This window comes from Falco cherrug, chromosome 2, assembly GCF_023634085.1.
Source record: "Falco cherrug isolate bFalChe1 chromosome 2, bFalChe1.pri, whole genome shotgun sequence".
Taxonomy (NCBI): domain Eukaryota; kingdom Metazoa; phylum Chordata; class Aves; order Falconiformes; family Falconidae; genus Falco; species Falco cherrug.
Genome location: NC_073698.1, coordinates 2,941,274 through 2,957,707, shown reverse-complemented (window position 1 = coordinate 2,957,707; position 16,434 = coordinate 2,941,274). Strand labels below are relative to the sequence as shown.

At 60.6% G+C, this 16,434-nt stretch overlaps 2 protein-coding genes across 7 annotated transcripts; one reads left to right on the top strand and one right to left on the bottom strand.

Annotated features, from left to right (window-relative positions):
• Positions 1–6,738: 6,738 nt before the first annotated feature.
• On the bottom strand, positions 6,739–8,028 carry TIMM10B (translocase of inner mitochondrial membrane 10B). The gene is made up of 3 exons (XM_055702653.1): positions 7,894–8,028; positions 7,535–7,630; positions 6,739–7,445 (listed from the first exon to the last, which is right to left on the bottom strand). The coding sequence occupies exons 1-3, from the start codon at positions 7,930–7,932 to the stop codon at positions 7,176–7,178; spliced, it is 405 nt and encodes a 134-aa protein (XP_055558628.1). The 5' UTR covers positions 7,933–8,028; the 3' UTR covers positions 6,739–7,175.
• Positions 8,029–8,044: 16 nt separating this feature from the next.
• Positions 8,045–16,403, top strand: ARFIP2 (ADP ribosylation factor interacting protein 2). 6 transcript variants are annotated; one of them, XM_055702650.1, is made up of 9 exons: positions 8,045–8,182; positions 9,651–9,758; positions 9,944–10,052; positions 13,111–13,158; positions 13,237–13,352; positions 13,605–13,826; positions 14,151–14,308; positions 14,419–14,593; positions 14,920–16,403. In XM_055702650.1, the coding sequence occupies exons 2-9, from the start codon at positions 9,660–9,662 to the stop codon at positions 15,073–15,075; spliced, it is 1,083 nt and encodes a 360-aa protein (XP_055558625.1). In that variant the 5' UTR covers positions 8,045–8,182; positions 9,651–9,659; the 3' UTR covers positions 15,076–16,403. The 6 variants fall into 6 exon arrangements, 5 of the variants coding, with proteins under 5 accessions (XP_055558625.1, XP_055558624.1, XP_055558626.1 ...); XM_055702649.1 differs by lacking the exon at positions 13,111–13,158 and adding an exon at positions 12,103–12,213; XM_055702651.1 differs by lacking the exon at positions 13,111–13,158 and having other exon boundaries at positions 8,046–8,182.
• The last annotated feature ends 31 nt before the right edge of the window (positions 16,404–16,434 follow it).

Genomic DNA, 16,434 nt, shown 5'->3' with positions numbered 1-16,434 from the left:
CCCCTTCCCCTTCCCCTTCCCCTCTCCCCACCTCCCCTCAAGAAGGGAAGGGCAGATGATGCACCATGCCAAGAACAGCATCTGGTGACTGGACTTGTAGTATTGGAAAGGGACAATAAACAAAATGAGACAAATGGCCTGAGTTCCCTCTTTATTTCTCAAAGCCATCTATTCTCACACAAAGTCATCCCCGCGGCTTCTCCCAACCCTGACTGACTCAGAGCAGTGCTACAGCATGAAGCAGCTGTGGGCTGTGCCGGCACAGGGTGCAGGGGCTGACATGGGGTGCAGCAGCTGCAGTGGCCAGCATGGAGTGCAGCAGCCAGCGTGGGGTGCAGCAGCCGGCACGGGGTGCAGGGGCTGGCAGGAGCAGCTGTCAGCACACAGGATCAGCAGGAAACAGGCACCAGCATGGGTTTTGTCAGCATGCTGAGAAATAAGATAAACCAACGCTGGGTCACCGAGAATTCAGAAAATTCACCAAAGTTTACTTAATTGTGGCCAGAACTAGAGACTGATATCACGTGCCTCTTAAGTTTATGCTCTTTTATTTTTATGTTGTATAAATGTTTCCAGTCTCTGCAATACAAAACCTGAACCCTTGCTGCACCAGAAGCAAGCGTGCTGCTTTCAGGTGAGCTCATCTCTTGCCCACAACCGCTTTGAGCCATGCCGTGCCGTGCCGTGCTGTGCCATGCCCTGTGCTGCCCAGCAGTGCCCAGAGAGGCTGCCCGGTGGTGGGGACCCTGCGACAGCACTGCAACCCAGCAGCGACGGCTGCTCCATGCTGGCCCTGCTCCTGCACCTGGCAGGAGTGCTGGTGAGGCCATGTCTGGGCTGCGCGCCGGGCTGCGGTCCCTGGTCTGTGAGGCTGTGGCAGGTGGTCCTGGCACGTGGTGAGCAGGGTCATCAGCCTCCCCGGCTGGGCTGCTAGCCCCAGGAGAGATCCTGGTCCTGGGGACAGGAATGCAAAGGTGTCTCAGCAGTGCCGGGTCGGCCAAGAGGACACCATTCCCACTGCCAGGAACGGTGCTGACTCTGGTCCCGGCTCACCCATGATGACAGCGTACCCACCAGCCAGCCAGCTCCTGGGGTGGTTTGGTGAGGGCCGCTGGCCCAGCAGCACCTCAGAACCACCCGTCTGGACACCCGTGAGTGAATGACTGCAAGCATGCACTTGCTTTACCACCAGTAATTGTTAACAAGGATATTCAAGGAACCCCTCACCATGTCCTGGTGCACGTGGGAGTCCTGTGGCCCTGCCATGGTGACCCTGGCCCAGTGCTGGGTGGTGGCACTGGTCACGAATGCCAGTGGCTTTAACCCAAGCACATCCCAACCCCCAATGGCAGCACTGTCTCCTTGACATCCTGTGGATCTCATCCTGCTGTCCCAAGGCTGCAGGGTGGAAATCCCTCACCGCCATCAGCCCAGGGCATGGTGTGAACCCTGGGGTGGCACAGTGGCAGGGTCAGGCAGGAGATGGGGGGACATCAGGTGCTGAGGGTCCATGGATGGGAGCCCAGCGCAGCCCACAGGTAGTGTAGATGGAGCCCATGTTTGGGGTATTCAGGAACTCCTGACCTGCGCAGCCCCCCCTGCTTTCAGGGACCGAGTGACTCTGCAAGAGGGAGCTGCTCCAAGGCCTAGCTGCTGTAGTGTCCATCAGGGTCTGCGCAGCTGGAGAGCGGCCGGAGTCCTGACACAAACACTTTGAGGAACGACCTGTGGGCAGCAGCTTGCAAAGCCGGGGAGCTGCAGAGTGAGCTGCTTGCCCAGAGACTGGTGGCGATACTGGTTCAGCCCAAGGGTGACCTGACCACATGGCATCAGCCTCTTCTGCCCAAAGAGACAAGGAGCACAGCAGATGCTCCCAGGTGGAGCATCTCCCTGCTCAGCTCGAGAGGCCACACACTTGAAGCTGTCGCACCTCTCGCAGCACAGGGAGTGCTGGGGCCCTGGGCAGTCCCCAGGGACCTTCAATTCAGCTCTGGCTTCTGTGGCTTTCTCCTTGCTTGCCCAACAGCAGTGCCCAAGCAGGAACAGAAAGCCAAGTGTGCCAGGCTGACCACCAAGTTCAGCCAGGCTGTGACGAAGAGTGGGGACCCCCGAAAAAAACTTTTCACCATAAAGGTGATCACACATTATAGCAGGGTCAGAGTAAGGGGAATCTACATCCTTTGAGATATTTAACATCCGTCTGGACACTGCCTTGGGCAACCTGCTCTACCTAGACCTGCCTTGAATTGAGGTGGAGCACTAGCAATCCCTCCCTGCATACACAGCCCTGAAACATCCAGGTCTCCTGGTGACAAGCGATCCACCACTGTCCTGCATAAGTTGTTTGCACAGTTCATCCTCTTTCCTGCTGAAAATATCTGCTACATTTCTGTTTGACATGTCTGCCCTCAGTTCCCAAACACTGCGTTTCACCAGACCCCAAATCATTTCGGTACTCCTCTGGTCTGTGAACTTGGACAGCCGCAGTGTCACTGGTGCGGAGCACTGCAGCATTCACCCCTTCAGTGCTGGTAGCTATGATGCTGTTTAGCCCAGAACTTGGCTTCCTGGCAGTTCCCACAGTCACCCCCCACAACCCTCTTCAGCAGAGCTGTTCATCAGGACACCACCTGCCCGATCACAACCTTGACTTGCATTCTTTGTAGCTGAGGGTACGCTCTTGTGCAGATAGCTCTGCAAACACAGGTCATCTCTTGTAAGATGGTAAAACAACTCCAGAAGCAGATTGTGCACCAGGCGCTGGGCAGAGGAAAAAGGTGGCAAACATCCACTAATCTCCACAGGCAGATGACAAACACACTGAAAAGCACGATCTGCCCAACAGCAGCCATGTCTCTGCCAGGAGCTAAAATCTCTACATGATGCTTCACTCTCATAATTACATTTTCAGACCTGTCAGTAACCCAGCTTTTACCCAGCTGGTGAAGCATTTTTCATAGACCCACAGAATGGCTGCGGTTAGGGGGAGGGGCTCTGGAGGTCACCTGGTCCAACTCCCTGCTCAAGCAGCATCAGCCAGCGCCAGTTGCACAGGACCACATCCAGTTGGTGCTGACCAAGGATGGAGACCCCACAGGCTGTGCCAACGTATTTGGAAGAAAAGGGACATGTGGCCTATCAAAACGCACTCTTGCCTTAGCAGCTTGATACGATTAAAAGCTTTGCCTGCTCAGCAAGACCGCAAGGTTGTGAGAAAGACACTGAGAACAAAGAAAACGGGATCTTTGGCAGTTAAGCAGGCAGAAAACCAGGAGCTGAGCTGGGAGCTGATAACTGCAGGAATGTCAACAATTTTAAAGATGGGACTAACTGCTCGTGTGCTTTTAACCAATTAGTTAATTTTAACCAATTAGTATAGCAGTGTCTGAACAGGGTATGTAACCAACAGAATTAAGGTGTGATGTGTGTACGAATATGAAAATTGTATATAAGCTTGCAGAAACTTAAGTAAAGCGTCTTCAACTAGGATCATATTGATATGTCATTGAGTCCGTTATTTCACTCCTGCACCAGGCAACCTGCGCCACTGCTAGACCAGCCTCACAGTGGAAAAGTTTTTCTTATGTTTAAGTCGAATTTCAGTTCATGCCCATGGATTCTCACCCTTGGGACACCCTTTCCTCCTCATAGACAAGCCAATGAAGCATGGGTTAGTGGCCGGCGAGGTGGGTTGGCAACTGGCTGGACGCAGAGGGTTGTGATCAGTGGCGCAGAGTCCATCTGGAGACCAGACACCAGCAGAGTCTCCCAGGCTCAGCACTGGGGCCAGTGCTGCTTAATGCTGGATGATGTTGTTTATTAATGACCTGGATGATGGTCATTAATGACCACCCTCTACAAGTCTGCAAGGAGGAATGGCTGATAGGCCACAGGGCTGTGCTGCCATCCAGAGGGGCCTCGGGAGGCTGGAGAAATGAGCAGAGAGGAACCTCATGAAGTTCAGCATGGAGAAATGCCAGACAAGGCAAAGGACAGAAATTAACACACATGGAATTTGAACACCAGGAAACTTTTTCATATGAGGGTGGTCAAACCCTGGCACAGGGTGCCCAGAGAGCTGGTGGAGTCTGCATCCTTGGAGACAGTCAAAAGCCATCTGGGTACGGTGCTGGGCAGCCAGCCCTGGGTGGCCCTGCTTGAGCAGGGGTTGGAGACAGTGACCCCCAAAGGTCTCTGCCAACCCCGACTGTTCTGTGATTCTGTTCTGTTACTGGGAACCACCGTGAAGAGTGTGGCCCTATCATCTCTCCCCTCTTTCATCGGCTGTTCATACATGCTGATGAGATCCCCAGCACAGCCTCCTCCCCATGCTGCAAGTGCTGCACTGAAACTGGCAGATTCAGCTGCCCCTCCACCAGGACACGACCTCCCAGCAGGCTGGGAGTGCTGCTGTAAGTCCTCCTGCTCCATCAGGGGTTGTCCTGCACCGAGCAGCCCCAGCGCGAGAGCCACGTGCCACAGAGGTGGACTCCATGGCATGCTGTCTCCTCGCTTGGGCATCTGCCTTCCATCTCGGGCACCGTTCAGACTGCAGCTCACCCATGAAGATCTCCTTCCAGCTGCTGCTTTTTAGCAGTGGGGTGCTCAGCCCCATGGAGAAGAGGCACGGGCCTCTGGAAGCTGGCTGTTACACCCATGCAGCTCTGTGGGATGGGGTGATCAGCTGCCAGAGACTCTGCTGTGAGCAACAGTTCCCTTTGCCACGCAGCCACCATCCCACTGCCAGGGAGTAACCGAACTGTTGGGAGAGAAAGACAGAGCAGAGGCAATTCATGTAGGAAGAGACCCAGGCTGTTCTGAAGACGGGCTCTGCCAGGTCAGACGAAGGGCTTGCTTACAGTAATGTTCTGAGAGCTACAAGCAAGAGATGCTTAGGGAAAAGCATCAAAGTAGCTTTTGCCAGTCCCTGCCCAGTCCTCACAGCCCAAAGCCAGACAGCTTCATGGGTCAGAGTGCATTTACACCTGTCTCTAGAAAATTATCTTTGAACTGTGAAAAGAGAAGAACTATGATCTGGGAAGCCTGGAGCCACACAACAACTCTAGAAATAGCTGCGTGCTGCCAGGCTCAATGTTTGCTGATACACCAGTGAAATCGTGATTAATGTATCACAACCCCGGCCTCTGCCTGGCCAGGGCTGATGCAGACCCCGCGGCCCCGGGGAGCAGACGGTGCTGCCGCGCAGAAGGGACAGTGGCGTATCCGAGCACCACCAGCAGGGCGACAGGGGCCACCTCCCAGCGCCGATGCTGAAGAGGGCAGCGGAGACAGACATCCCCCACGGGCAGACATCCCTGAGGGCAGACGTCCCCGTGAGCAGCACCTGTCAGCTCTGCTGGCAGTGGGCGCAGAGACCACGGTGTTGCGGGGCTCGGGAAAGGGCTGCCTGTGCCAGTTTGCTGCTGCGGGTGCAGCCCCTGCAGTGCTGGCACTGTGCACAGCACTGCTGCTAACCCAGGTGCCACCGAGGCAGGGGCTTGGGGAAGGGGCTGGGAACACCAGGGGCCTGGAAAAAGTCTCTGGAGGTGGAGAGCGTGCACCTGGACTGGAGAGGCTGCGAGAAGGGGTGGCTGGGGCTCTGCACTCCCTGCCTCCCAGACAGGATGAGGGCAGGCAGGGACCTTGGCAGGGAGGGAACACCCAAGCGTTCTGGACCCTTACACCAGGGACAAGGCTTGGCTGAGCCCAGGAGGGCTGTGTCCCTCCCTGGATGCCAACGGGTCTGTAAGGCAAGAGGAAACAGCCCCAAGCTGTGCCACGGGAGGTTTAGATTGGATGTTGCAAAAGACGTCTTTGCTGAAGAGGTGGTCAAGCACTGGCACAGGCTGCCCAGGCAGGTGGTGGAGTCGCCATCCCCACGGGTGTTTAAAAACCATGTCGATGTGGTGCTCAGGGACGTGGTTTAGTGGTGGGCTTGGCGGTCCTGGGTTAACAATTGGGCTCAATGACCTTAAAGGTCTTTGGCACCCTAAACAACAGTGTGCTTCCAAGGCAGGCTACAGCCCTGCCGCAGGCGCTCAGAGGAGGGGTGCAGGATGGAAACCCCCTTCTCTGGGGTCCGGGGTGACCCTTCTGCTGGCAGAACTGCAGCCCTGCACTGCCCATTGTGGCAATCGCTGAGATCAGCTGCAAGCAAGCTGTGCTGTGGATCTGCTCCCCACAGTCAGGGACAGGAGCTGCAGGAAGCTGGCAGGCTGTACAGCTTCAAGGACCTTTAAATTCAAGTATGTCCAGGTGAACAGTCCCCCCAAGCCCTTTCCCAACCACCCAGCACGGGTGGCTGTCCCTTGTGGGGCTGGCAGTCCTGGCTGCCTTCCAGCCTGAGTAGCCTACAAGCCTCAGCGGCTGGGCCTGGCAAGCCCAGAACCACTGCAGCCGTGCACCCATCACATCACCAGGAGAAACTGACCCCTCTCTGAATCCCCACCGGGTTCGGCCACATCCAGCACCTCCTTGCTCTGCCCAGGGCCAGAGTTGGCTGCACTCCACGAGGATGCTTCTGCTACCTCCTCGAGGAAGGACTCGCACCTGCAGAGCCACGACCTGCAGCCAGTTCTGATGCCAACAGCCAAAGTGGGGACAAAAAGGCTCCCAGAACGAGCAACACTGACCCTTGGCACCAGGGAGAATGGCCCATGCCCCTGCAGGGTGCACCACCCAGTAAGACCAGAGGAGCCAGGGCTCTACTCACCCTCATGATGCGTTAGTAGCAAGACATTAACAAAAAACCATTTTATTAGCCCTAGGAAACCGTTTCCTAGAAATACAGGCACCCCAGTCTAGAGCAGGAAAGCCCAGCAGGGGAGCCATTGGGGCAGAGTTTAGGTGGGATCCCACCCAACCGGAGAGCCAGGCACTGTGATTTCTTTCTTGGTGCCCCCCATGCACACTGTTGGCCCCACCAGGCACAGAACAGACTTGGCCACTGCCACGAGGTTCTTGATGCCGACGCACAGAGGACACAGATCTACAAGGCTGGGTCTTAGTGCAGGGCAGATCTGCTGTTCCAGACCACTGGCAGCATGCAGAGGTCCAGACTGCGCTGCAGTGCTGAGACGTTACTTCTCCCACTGGTGATGCAGGGCCTGGATCCATCCTGCAGCCACCCAGCCCACCGCTGCTGCCAGAAGGCACAATCCAGATCAAGAGCCATGCTATGTGCCAGTGCCTGGAGCCCCCTGCAAGGGCTCACCAGGGTCTGGAGCTGCTGGTGGGCCAGGAGAGGGGTTGGGGCCCCCAGCCCCAGGCAGGGCAGTTACTGGCGCATGTTTCTCCTGGGCTGAGCTCTGGGATGCTGGGGCTGCACTGGCCTCATAGTCAGCGACACGGCGCTGCATGATGGAGGGCATCAGTGCCACGTAGGCACGCATCAGGCGGTGGTTGGAGTGGACCAGTTTTCCTGCGCAGCTGTCGAGGCACATCTCCTGCAAGACGGGGAGGATCAGTGCAGCAAGGGAGCTCGCAGGGGCCAGCCCTGCCAGACCCAGGGGCTCTGGCCACCCCGGGGCCTCACCTCACGCCCAGTGAGCAGGCGGTAGTTGAGGTTGGAGACGCAGTGCCGGAAGCAGAGCTCGGTCATCCGGTTGTAGACCAGCAGGAAGTCCCGCAGCTGGAAGAGAGGTGACACCGGCACATGCTCGCTCACGCCGGTGCCTGTCCCAGCCAAGGCAGGAGCACCTCTGGGACCCCCACCAACCCGGGGCTCCACCAGCTCAGCCGGCCCGACTCCGGACCCCAGCGGAGCCCCTGCATCCCCACCGGCCCCACCGGCCCCGGGCCCCACCGACCCCTGGCCCCCACCAGCCCCAGGCGCCACTAGCCCCCCCGACCCAAGGGCCGAGGCTCCCGCCAGCCCCAGGCCCCCGCACTCACGCTGCGGAGCTGCTGCTGGTGCTCGGCCGCCGGCTCCATGCCGCAGAGGCCTGCCAGGCCCCGCCGCTCTCGGAGGGGCCCCACCACCGCGGGCAGCCCGGCCCCTGCAGCGGCGCTTCCGCCGGGAGGGTCCGCTTCCGCCCGGCGCCGCCGGTGACGCCACTTCCGGCCCGTCTCCCGGCGGCCCTCGCTCGTGGCGTGACGCGGCTTCCGGCGTGCCCGGGACCGAGACGGAGCGGGGCTGTCGAGCTCCGGGCGGGGGGGCCCGGCCGCGGCCGGGGCGGCGCAGGTGGGCGGGGGACGGGCCGGGGCTGGCGGTGGAACCGGGGGCCCGGAGGGGCCGCCGGGAGCCCGGGCAGGGTGAGCCCAGCCTACGGGACAGCGACGGCCGGGGCCGGGCGCTCCGCGGCGGGGCTCGCAGCCCGGGGCCGCGGCGGGGACCCGTCCGGGACGGCCGGTTCCCGGGGCGGCCGTGCCGAGGGCAGAGCAGCGGGAGGGCTGGGGACGTGTCTGACCTCGCGTCCCGCCCAGGACGGGGTCTGGGGGGGTCCCGGCCCCCTCGCCCGCGGAGCCCCCCGCCGGGCCCTGCGGCCCCTCCCCGGCTGCAGCCGCCCCAGTTCGAGAGGGAGCCAGCTCAAGGCGATCCCTCGGCGCCGGGGACCGGGGAGGTTTGGCTGAGAGAGGCTGGGAAGCGGGGCCGCCGTCGCAGCCTCTGCCTCTGGCCGCCTGCCCGGGCCTGTCCCGCCGCGCTGGGTGCTGCGTCTCGCCGGCTTTGTGCGGAACCGGCTCTACAGACCTCCTGCCAAAAGCGGCCGCCGGTGCCGGCCGTTGCCCCGGGGCAGCCGGCTCTGCCCACCGGCAGCTGTGTGGCCTCACAGCCAGGGGCGCCGGGCACCTCAGGGCGCTGGGACCCAGAGTCCCGGCCCTGCCAGCTGTAGCTCTTCCCGCACTGTCATCTCCCCAGCTGGGCCATCGCGGTTCCCCTTCAGCCAGGGCCCTCTCCCGGGGGTCCAGCCGTTGGGGCAGTGTCCCCATCTAGGTAGGCAGGTAACGGAGCGTGGGGCTGTTGGATCCGGCCGGTGCTCAGGTGCCTGGCATCCTGCCCTGGAATGTGCTCTGACCGGTCTGGGTGCAGTGGGGCCCTTGCCACTCCCCCCTCTGGTGTTTGGCCTGGCTGCGGACGTGGCTCTTGGCTCTGTTCTCCTGGGCTTAGGGCCAGGAGCTGCTGTGCTGCAAAGCCTCGGTTTTCCTGGGGCAGGGTCTGCCACCCAGTCCGGACAGACAGACTGCTGCTGTACCCAGCGATTCGTGAGGGGTGGGGGAGTGCCATCTTGTTCAAAGGCATGCAAGCAGTGGGTCAAAGGGATGGGAAGAACAGCGCAGGATGGCTGGCAGCTGCTATACTCCAGGCTTGTGGGGAGTGGGGCTGGGGCTGGCTCCTCTGGGACGTGCAGCTCTGCTGGGAGCTTTCTGGGAGCCAGGGTGGCACATCCCAAGGGATCGCTGTGCAGTGTTGCAGTGGGCAGCGACTGCAGGAGGCCCCTAGGCAGATGGCAGAGGCTGCTCAGTGCACAAAGCTGCCAGTGCAGCACCAGCTGCCTGCTGTCCTCTGCCTGCTAGCTGGCCGTCGGGAGCTCAGCCCAGGCCTTGGTCCTGTGGAGTCCTCGCTTGGAAAGCCCAGGGACCCTGGCCTCGGGGGGGCGGTCTCTATGTTTCCGTGGTCCCCAGGCTCCAGTGCAGTGTTTGTGTCCTTGCAGGCCCTGAGGATGTCGGATGGGATCATGAGCAAGGCTGCCACCATGGAGATTCCCATCAGCAGCAATGGGGACACGGGCAGCCTGCCGGAGGATGACAGCTTGGAGCAGGTTTGTGGCTGGGGCCAGGTGGGGATGTGTTGGACCCGCGGATGTTGCTTTCTGGGCTGCATGGGGCAGGCAGGGCTGTGCCACGCTGCTGTGCCCCAGGCTGTATGCATCAGGGCTGTGCTATTCTCTCTGCCACACGCTCTGGCTCTGCGCCTCAGCTGCCTGCGCTGCTCCCTCTGTTCCAGGACCTGCAGCAAGTGATGGTGTCGGGGCCCAACCTCAACGAAACCAGCATCGTATCTGGTGGCTACGGGGGCACAGCAGAAGGCATCATCCCCACCAGCACCATCAAAGGTAGGCTGGACCACAGTGCTGGCTTGCGTGGACGAGGCTGGGGCAGTGGAGGAAAGCTGGGGCTGCCTGGCAAGGGCACTGCTGCTCCTTGTGCAGTGGCAGAGGTGGGAGGGAGAGGCTTCATCACGGGAAGGACGGCACGGCTCATTTCCTCACTGGGCCGTGGAAGCCTGCAGGGAAGGGAAGGAGTTATGCTTCTCAAGCTGCAGGGCCCAGGAGCCTGCCCCCTCTGCCAGGCCATGGTCTGCAGTGCTGCCGGGCAGGTCTTGTGTGGGTCTTGTGTGGGTGCATGGGCAGTAGCTCTGTCTCCAAGCTGGACCGTCGCCTGGGCCCTGGAGTGTGTCCCTTCTCTGGTCCTGATATGCAGTTCTGCCTCAGCCTGGCCGCTTGGCACAATGCCTCCTTCCTTCCTGGGAAGGCAGCTCCTGCCAGCACAAGGCAGCTCATTCCCTTTCTTTCCTGCTGGGCTTGGGCTCTGCTGACAGGCTGGCACACATGTGCCCCTGGCAGAGCCTGGCAGCCTTGGAGCGAGGGGCTGCCACTTTGCTAATTGTGCTCCTCTCGTGCTCTCCATGCACAGGAACTAACAGGGAGGTACCACAGGAGGGCTGAGCCACAGGCACTTCCCTGTCTTGCAGGCATGGGGTCTCCCACTGGGGAGGGTCCTTTGCATAATGCTCCCGGGGCCAAGGGCTGTGGCTTGTGGCACCTGGGTTTTGTGCCATGCTGAGGTGGGGTGGGTCTCGAGTCCTTCCTCCAGTGAACAGGAAGCTCTGGGGGTGCTGGTGCCAGCAGTTGTGCGACAAGGACGGGAATAGCTTGCTCGTGGCAGGATGAGACAGGGTGGCTCTGAGCCCCCTGTCTCTGCTTACTTTCTCTTCTTGTTGCTCAGGCCGGTCCTGGAGTTGCAGATGCTCTTGACAGCAAGGCACGGCTGTGAGCATCCTGCCTGCCAGGCGGTGGCATGGACAGGCATTCCACAGCCCCGGGGCCCTGCTGGTGCCTGCACCCCCCTGGGATCACTGTCCAGGTCCAGTGGGTCTGTGATGATCATCAGTGGTGATGGGCTGGGTCAAGCCAGCACTGCTGGGGCAGCTCTGGCACAGCCATATCCCTCCTGGTCCTGTTTCACACAAGTTTTTGTCCCCTGACTCTTGCTCCAAGCGGCTGTTCCACAGCAGGCTGTTGCTCAACCCTGGGCACTCTGTGCCATGCTGGGCCTAAGCGAGTGGATTTGCACAGGTAGAGGGAATGTATGCATTTGCTCCCGGCCTGCTGTGCCAGAGCAGCATGGGTGGGTGCCAGGAGGGGGCATGCAGGAGTGAAATAATGGACTCAATGACATATCAATATGATCCTAGTTGAAGACGCTTTACTTAAGTTTCTGCAAGCTTATACACAATTTTCATATTCGTACACACATCACACCTTAATTCTGTTGGTTACATACCCTGTTCAGACACTGCTATACTAATTGGTTAAAATTAACTAATTGGTTAAAAGCACACGAGCAGTTAGTCCCATCTTTAAAATTGTTGACATTCCTGCAGTTATCAGCTCCCAGCTCAGCTCCTGTTTTTCTGCCTGCTTAACTGCCAAAGATCCCGTTTTCTTTGTTCTCAGTGTCTTTCTCACAACCTTGCGGCCTTGCTGAGCAGGCAAAGCTTTTAATCGTATCAAGCTGCTAAGGCAAGAGTGCGTTTTGATAGGCCACATGTCCCTTTTCTTCCAAATACGTTGCCACAGGGGCATGTGTAGTGGTTTCTGTCCCCATGTCTCTGTCATGCCAGGCCTGTCCAGCTCTCAGCTCACAGGACACAATGGTGTCAGCGGATGGGATGGAAGGAGTGGGGAGGGAACGATTGGTATGGGAGGTGGCCGTCTGGCAGCCAGCTGTGCCTTCTGATTTCACTTCACACTCATCTGCTCCCATTGCTCTCCCCTGCTGCCATCCTACCCGCACACTCATCCTTTGTCCTGCCCATTCCTGCCCCCATGCCCGTCACACCACCCCATCTCCTCTCACCCCTCTCTGCTCGACACCTGCCAGCCCCTCCATTTCCAGGCTGTCTTGTCCAACCTCACCCACCCCGAGGACCATCCGTCTCCCCCAGTGCATCTGCCGCCAGCAGGATGGCCAACCAGGGTGGTGCTTCAGCAGGTACTGTGGCCATCTGGCCCCTGGCTGGTGCTCCACAGCCCCCCAGCCTGAGCTTGGGCTCCTCACCCTGGGTTTAGGGCACCTGGTTAGTGCTAGGTCCCTCGGGGCACCTTCACAGAGACGGCTGCAGCCCCATGTTGCTGCCAGCGTGCAGGCAGGCGAGCCCGCTGCTGCAGGAGGAAGAGCTTCCCAATGCTCACCTCCCATGGCAGCTGTAGCAGGGTGTTTGTCCCAGTGCTCTGGGGTAGAGGGTGGCGCTGCCAGGGCCCTCGGTGGCTCAAAGGTGAGACCCAGGTGGTGCCTGATTGTGGGAGGTGGTTCCTGCAGCGAGGAGCCCATGTGTGTGCCTCCCCAAGGTGCTGCCAGTCGCCATCTCTGCCCTGGGCTGCTCAGTGAGGAGGGGAGTTGGGCAGGATGCTGCTCAGGGCTGCAAGGAACGAGTTGGGAGGCACCGGGGCCCGTCTGTGAGAGCAGACGTGGCTGGGCTGGTGGCAAGTCAGCCCCAGGGCTGGTTCCTGCAGGCAGGCTGAGGTTGCTGCCTTCCTTGCCGGGTTGGCTGCCAGCACTACTGGGACCCTGCCTGGAACACTCTGGAAGGGCTTGTAGCAGCCGGTTCCCTGAAAGCACGCACGAGGCATCAGGTCATGATGGCAGCAAGACGGTTAACTGGTGTGCAGCAGTGCAAGGCTGGCTGGAGCCTGTTAACGCCAGCAAGGGAGAGCTGCTCCAGCCCAGGGCCTGAGCAGGGCAAGGTGCCTGGCACGGTGCTGCAGCAGGCGCAGCAGCAGCTTCCTGGACAGGAGTGGGTGCTGCTTGGACCGTGAGTCTGTTGTACGTGGGCTCTGTCAAGCCCCACTGCAGCCCTGTGAAACCCTGTGCTTCTTGCACTGCCCTTAGTGCTCCAGGCAGAACCACGGTGCCCTGGGAGGACACCATTGCTTTTGGGTGAGCAGCCTGGCTTGTGCCCTTGCACACGCTGCTGCCTTGCTGAACCGATGCCACACAGGGCTCGCTCTGTTCCAGGCTCTGGGCTGCACCAGCCCCACCCCAGCCCAGCCACTGGAGGAGAGGAAGTCGTCCGTGGCATCGCCGTGGAGAAGTTTGATATCGTCAAGAAATGGGGTATCAACACATACAAGGTGAGCTGCTTCTCCGGACCGTCAGGATAGCCCAGCTGGCTGCCAGGGGCAATGCAGGAAGCTCAGAGCTGGGCCAGTCCCTGCACTAGGGGTGAAGGAGTAGCAGGAGGTGGAGGATGCCCCCAGGGGTCTCCCTGCAGAATTTGCAGAGACAGCTCTGCAGCTTTCTGCTGCCCATAGCAGCAAGGCATGCTTTGTCCCTGTCAACCGGGCACCCGGGAGCTCCTGATGCCTCTTTCCCTTGCCCTGTAGTGCACCAAGCAGCTGATCTCAGAGCGGTTTGGCCGGGGCTCCCGCACCGTGGACCTGGAGCTGGAGACGCAGATTGAGCTGCTCCGGGAGACAAAGCGCAAGTACGAGTGTGTGCTGCAGCTCGCACGGGCTCTCACCAACCACTTTTACAGCCTGGTGCAGACACAGCACGCCCTGGGGGATGCCTTTGCGGACCTCAGCCAGAAGTCTCCTGAGCTGCAGGTATGCCCGCTGGGGAGATGGCGCATGCCTCACCTCTGCCTGTGCTGCAGCCCCTCGTGCCTGGGAAGGAGAGCTAGACACCCAAATCAACCTTGGGCTCTGCAGCACAGCTGGGGGCGGCGCTCTGCTCCACAGCACCTCAGGTGCGTGAGGAGGAGCAGGTTGGGGATAACTGTCCTCGGCGAAGGCTGTGGGGCCAGGGAGAGCGTGAAAGGCCCTGTCACAGCACCTCCTAGCAACACCTGGGGCCAGGCTGATTCTGGGTGTGTGGGAGGAGAGAGGGGGCCTTGCTGGTATGGACCCTGACTCATCCTCCTCTCCCAGGAGGAGTTTGGTTACAATGCGGAAACGCAGAAACTGCTCTGCAAGAATGGAGAAACACTACTGGGTGCTGTCAACTTCTTTGTCTCCAGCATCAATACACTGGTGAACAAGACCATGGAGGACACACTCATGACAGTCAAGCAGTATGAGACAGCCAGGTAGAATGGCGGTGTGGGCTGGGGCTGGGTTCGTGACAGGTGCATGGCATTCCCGGGGCGGGGGATTGCAGGGCTGCAGCGGAGCTCTGACACCGGCTGTCCCTACGCAGGCTGGAGTACGATGCGTACCGCACGGACCTAGAGGAGCTGAGCATGGGCCCTCGGGACGCCAGCACCCTGTGCCGGCTGGACGCGGCCCAGAGCCAGTTCCAGAGTCACAAGGACAAGTACGAAAAGCTGCGTGCTGATGTGGCCATCAAGCTCAAGTTCTTGGAGGAGAACAAGGTGGGGCTGGGAAGGGGCCGCGGGGCGCAGAGTGGGGGTCTGCCATGCACCGGTTGTGTCCCTTGGCTGTGCTGCCTTGCAGCCGCCTGCCCAAGACCTGTCTTTGGGTGGGCAGCACCAGCGGGGAAGGGCAAGGGAGCACCCGTCTCTGCCCACCTCTCATTGTGGCTTCTGCCGCACGGCCTTCTCCCAGCTTTCAGCTTTTGGGGGCTGTCAGCAGCAGCACTGACCTCCCGCTCCTGCACTAGGTGGGGGCCATGTCCCTGCTGCCTGCCCCTTCTCCTGGTGCGGGCTCACGGCGGGCTGACCCCTCCTGCTCTTCCCAGATCAAGGTGATGCACAAGCAGCTACTGCTCTTCCACAATGCCATCTCTGCCTACTTTGCTGGGAACCAGCAGCAGTTGGAGCAGACCCTCAAGCAGTTCAACATCAAGCTGAAGACCCCTGGTGCTGAGAAGCCCTCCTGGCTGGAGGAGCAGTGAGCCGCCCCCACCGCCCCCCTGTGTGCTCTGGCCACGGGCACCATGGACCTGAATTGTGACCTCTGGCCGCTGGCGTGGGGCTGGGCCACGTGCTCGGGGGTGAGCGGGGGATGCAGCCTGGGCCCTGCTGCAGCCAGGGGCTGCCTGCTGAGCACGGGAGGGGGTCTGGTTTGGCAGGGAGTGGGAGGCTGCAAGCAGGGCCCTGGTCCTGCCTGGGGAGAGGAGCCTGGGGAGGCTGGGGCGCTCCCCATCCCACGTCTCCCCTTCAGGGCAGAGTCCAGCCCTGCCTGGCTCGTTTGCACTCTCTCCGCACAGACCCCTGGCACTGCACGATGGCTGGGAGCCCCCCCTGCCTCCCGGCACCCCTGCGGGCCAGCAGACACCTCCTGCGCTGGGCCCGCATGCCCCAGACCCCACTGCACACCCTGGGGTGGGACAGGACGCCCCACAGTTCTCCCTCTGCCAGCCCCCAGGGGCAGAACAGGAGTGCAGCCCCCTGCCCCGGGCCTCCTCCCTGCCCACCAGGAATAGCCCTGCCCTGCCGCCTTCATTTCCAGATGAAGACGAAGCTATGGAGGGGCTGCGGGTTCCCACCCGCTGCAGCTGGCAGCCTGGGGGCTGGGTCCTGCCTTCTCTCCCAGCTTTGGGGTTGCTGCAGCTCCCTCCTGGCTGATCCCTGGTGTTTCCCAGGCAGCTGCTCTTGCACTCCCCCGCCAAGCTGACCCAGGGGCCACCCCCCCAGCCTCACACTACACTCCCTCATGCGCAGGGTGGGCTGTGCCGGCTGTCTTTGGGCCTACAGCATGCCTGTCCTCCCCTCCGCATCCCCCAGCCTGGGCTGTGCTTACCCGGTCTTTGGTGGGGGGCCCTGCGCACTGCTGCTAGCCAGGGGTGGGTGGGCAGGTGCTGGCCAGGCACGGGTCCTCTCACCGCCCTGACGCTTGGAGGCCAGATGGCTCCAAAGTGGGGACTCAAACCAAGGACCAAACGCTGGCCGCGTCCCAGGAAGGTGCATGTGCATGCCTGCGTGCGTGTGCCGAGGGCACGTGTGCCGAGGGCATGTGTGCCACGCGCAGCAGTGCCAGGGCCTTGGCCGGCGTCCCAATGAGAGAGCTCTGTCCCGCTCCAGCTGAGTGTTGCTTCCAGCCCTGGCCACATGCAGCACTTGGGCACTTTCTCCTGAGACAAAACAGTTATGTTTTTCTTGCTAATTTAATCCCTGATAATTTAATATTAGTCTGGATCTGACAACCCCTCCCCCCGCCTTTCCCGGTGAAGGTCTTCCCTCCCTACTTGTGTAAGACTCCAGAATAAAACGGTACGGATCACTCTGCGTGTGGAGCTGCAGGGCTGGTGGCT

What these genes read in the sequence shown, in the direction of transcription:
- TIMM10B (XM_055702653.1), bottom strand. Translation starts at nt 7,932, where the DNA reads ATGGAGCCGGCGGCCGAGCACCAGCAGCAGCTCCGCAGC. An exon ending in ACCAGCAGCAGCTCCGCAGC is followed by an intron (nt 7,631 to 7,893) that starts GTGAGTGCGGGG and finishes CCTCTCTTCCAG; the next exon opens with CTGCGGGACTTCCTGCTGGT. An exon ending in GCCTGCTCACTGGGCGTGAG is followed by an intron (nt 7,446 to 7,534) that starts GTGAGGCCCCGG and finishes CCCGTCTTGCAG; the next exon opens with GAGATGTGCCTCGACAGCTG.
- ARFIP2 (XM_055702648.1), top strand. Translation starts at nt 11,886, where the DNA reads ATGGGATGGAAGGAGTGGGGAGGGAACGATTGGTATGGGAGGTGGCCG. An exon ending in GGGGTATCAACACATACAAG is followed by an intron (nt 13,353 to 13,604) that starts GTGAGCTGCTTC and finishes CTTGCCCTGTAG; the next exon opens with TGCACCAAGCAGCTGATCTC. An exon ending in AAGCAGTATGAGACAGCCAG is followed by an intron (nt 14,309 to 14,418) that starts GTAGAATGGCGG and finishes GTCCCTACGCAG; the next exon opens with GCTGGAGTACGATGCGTACC.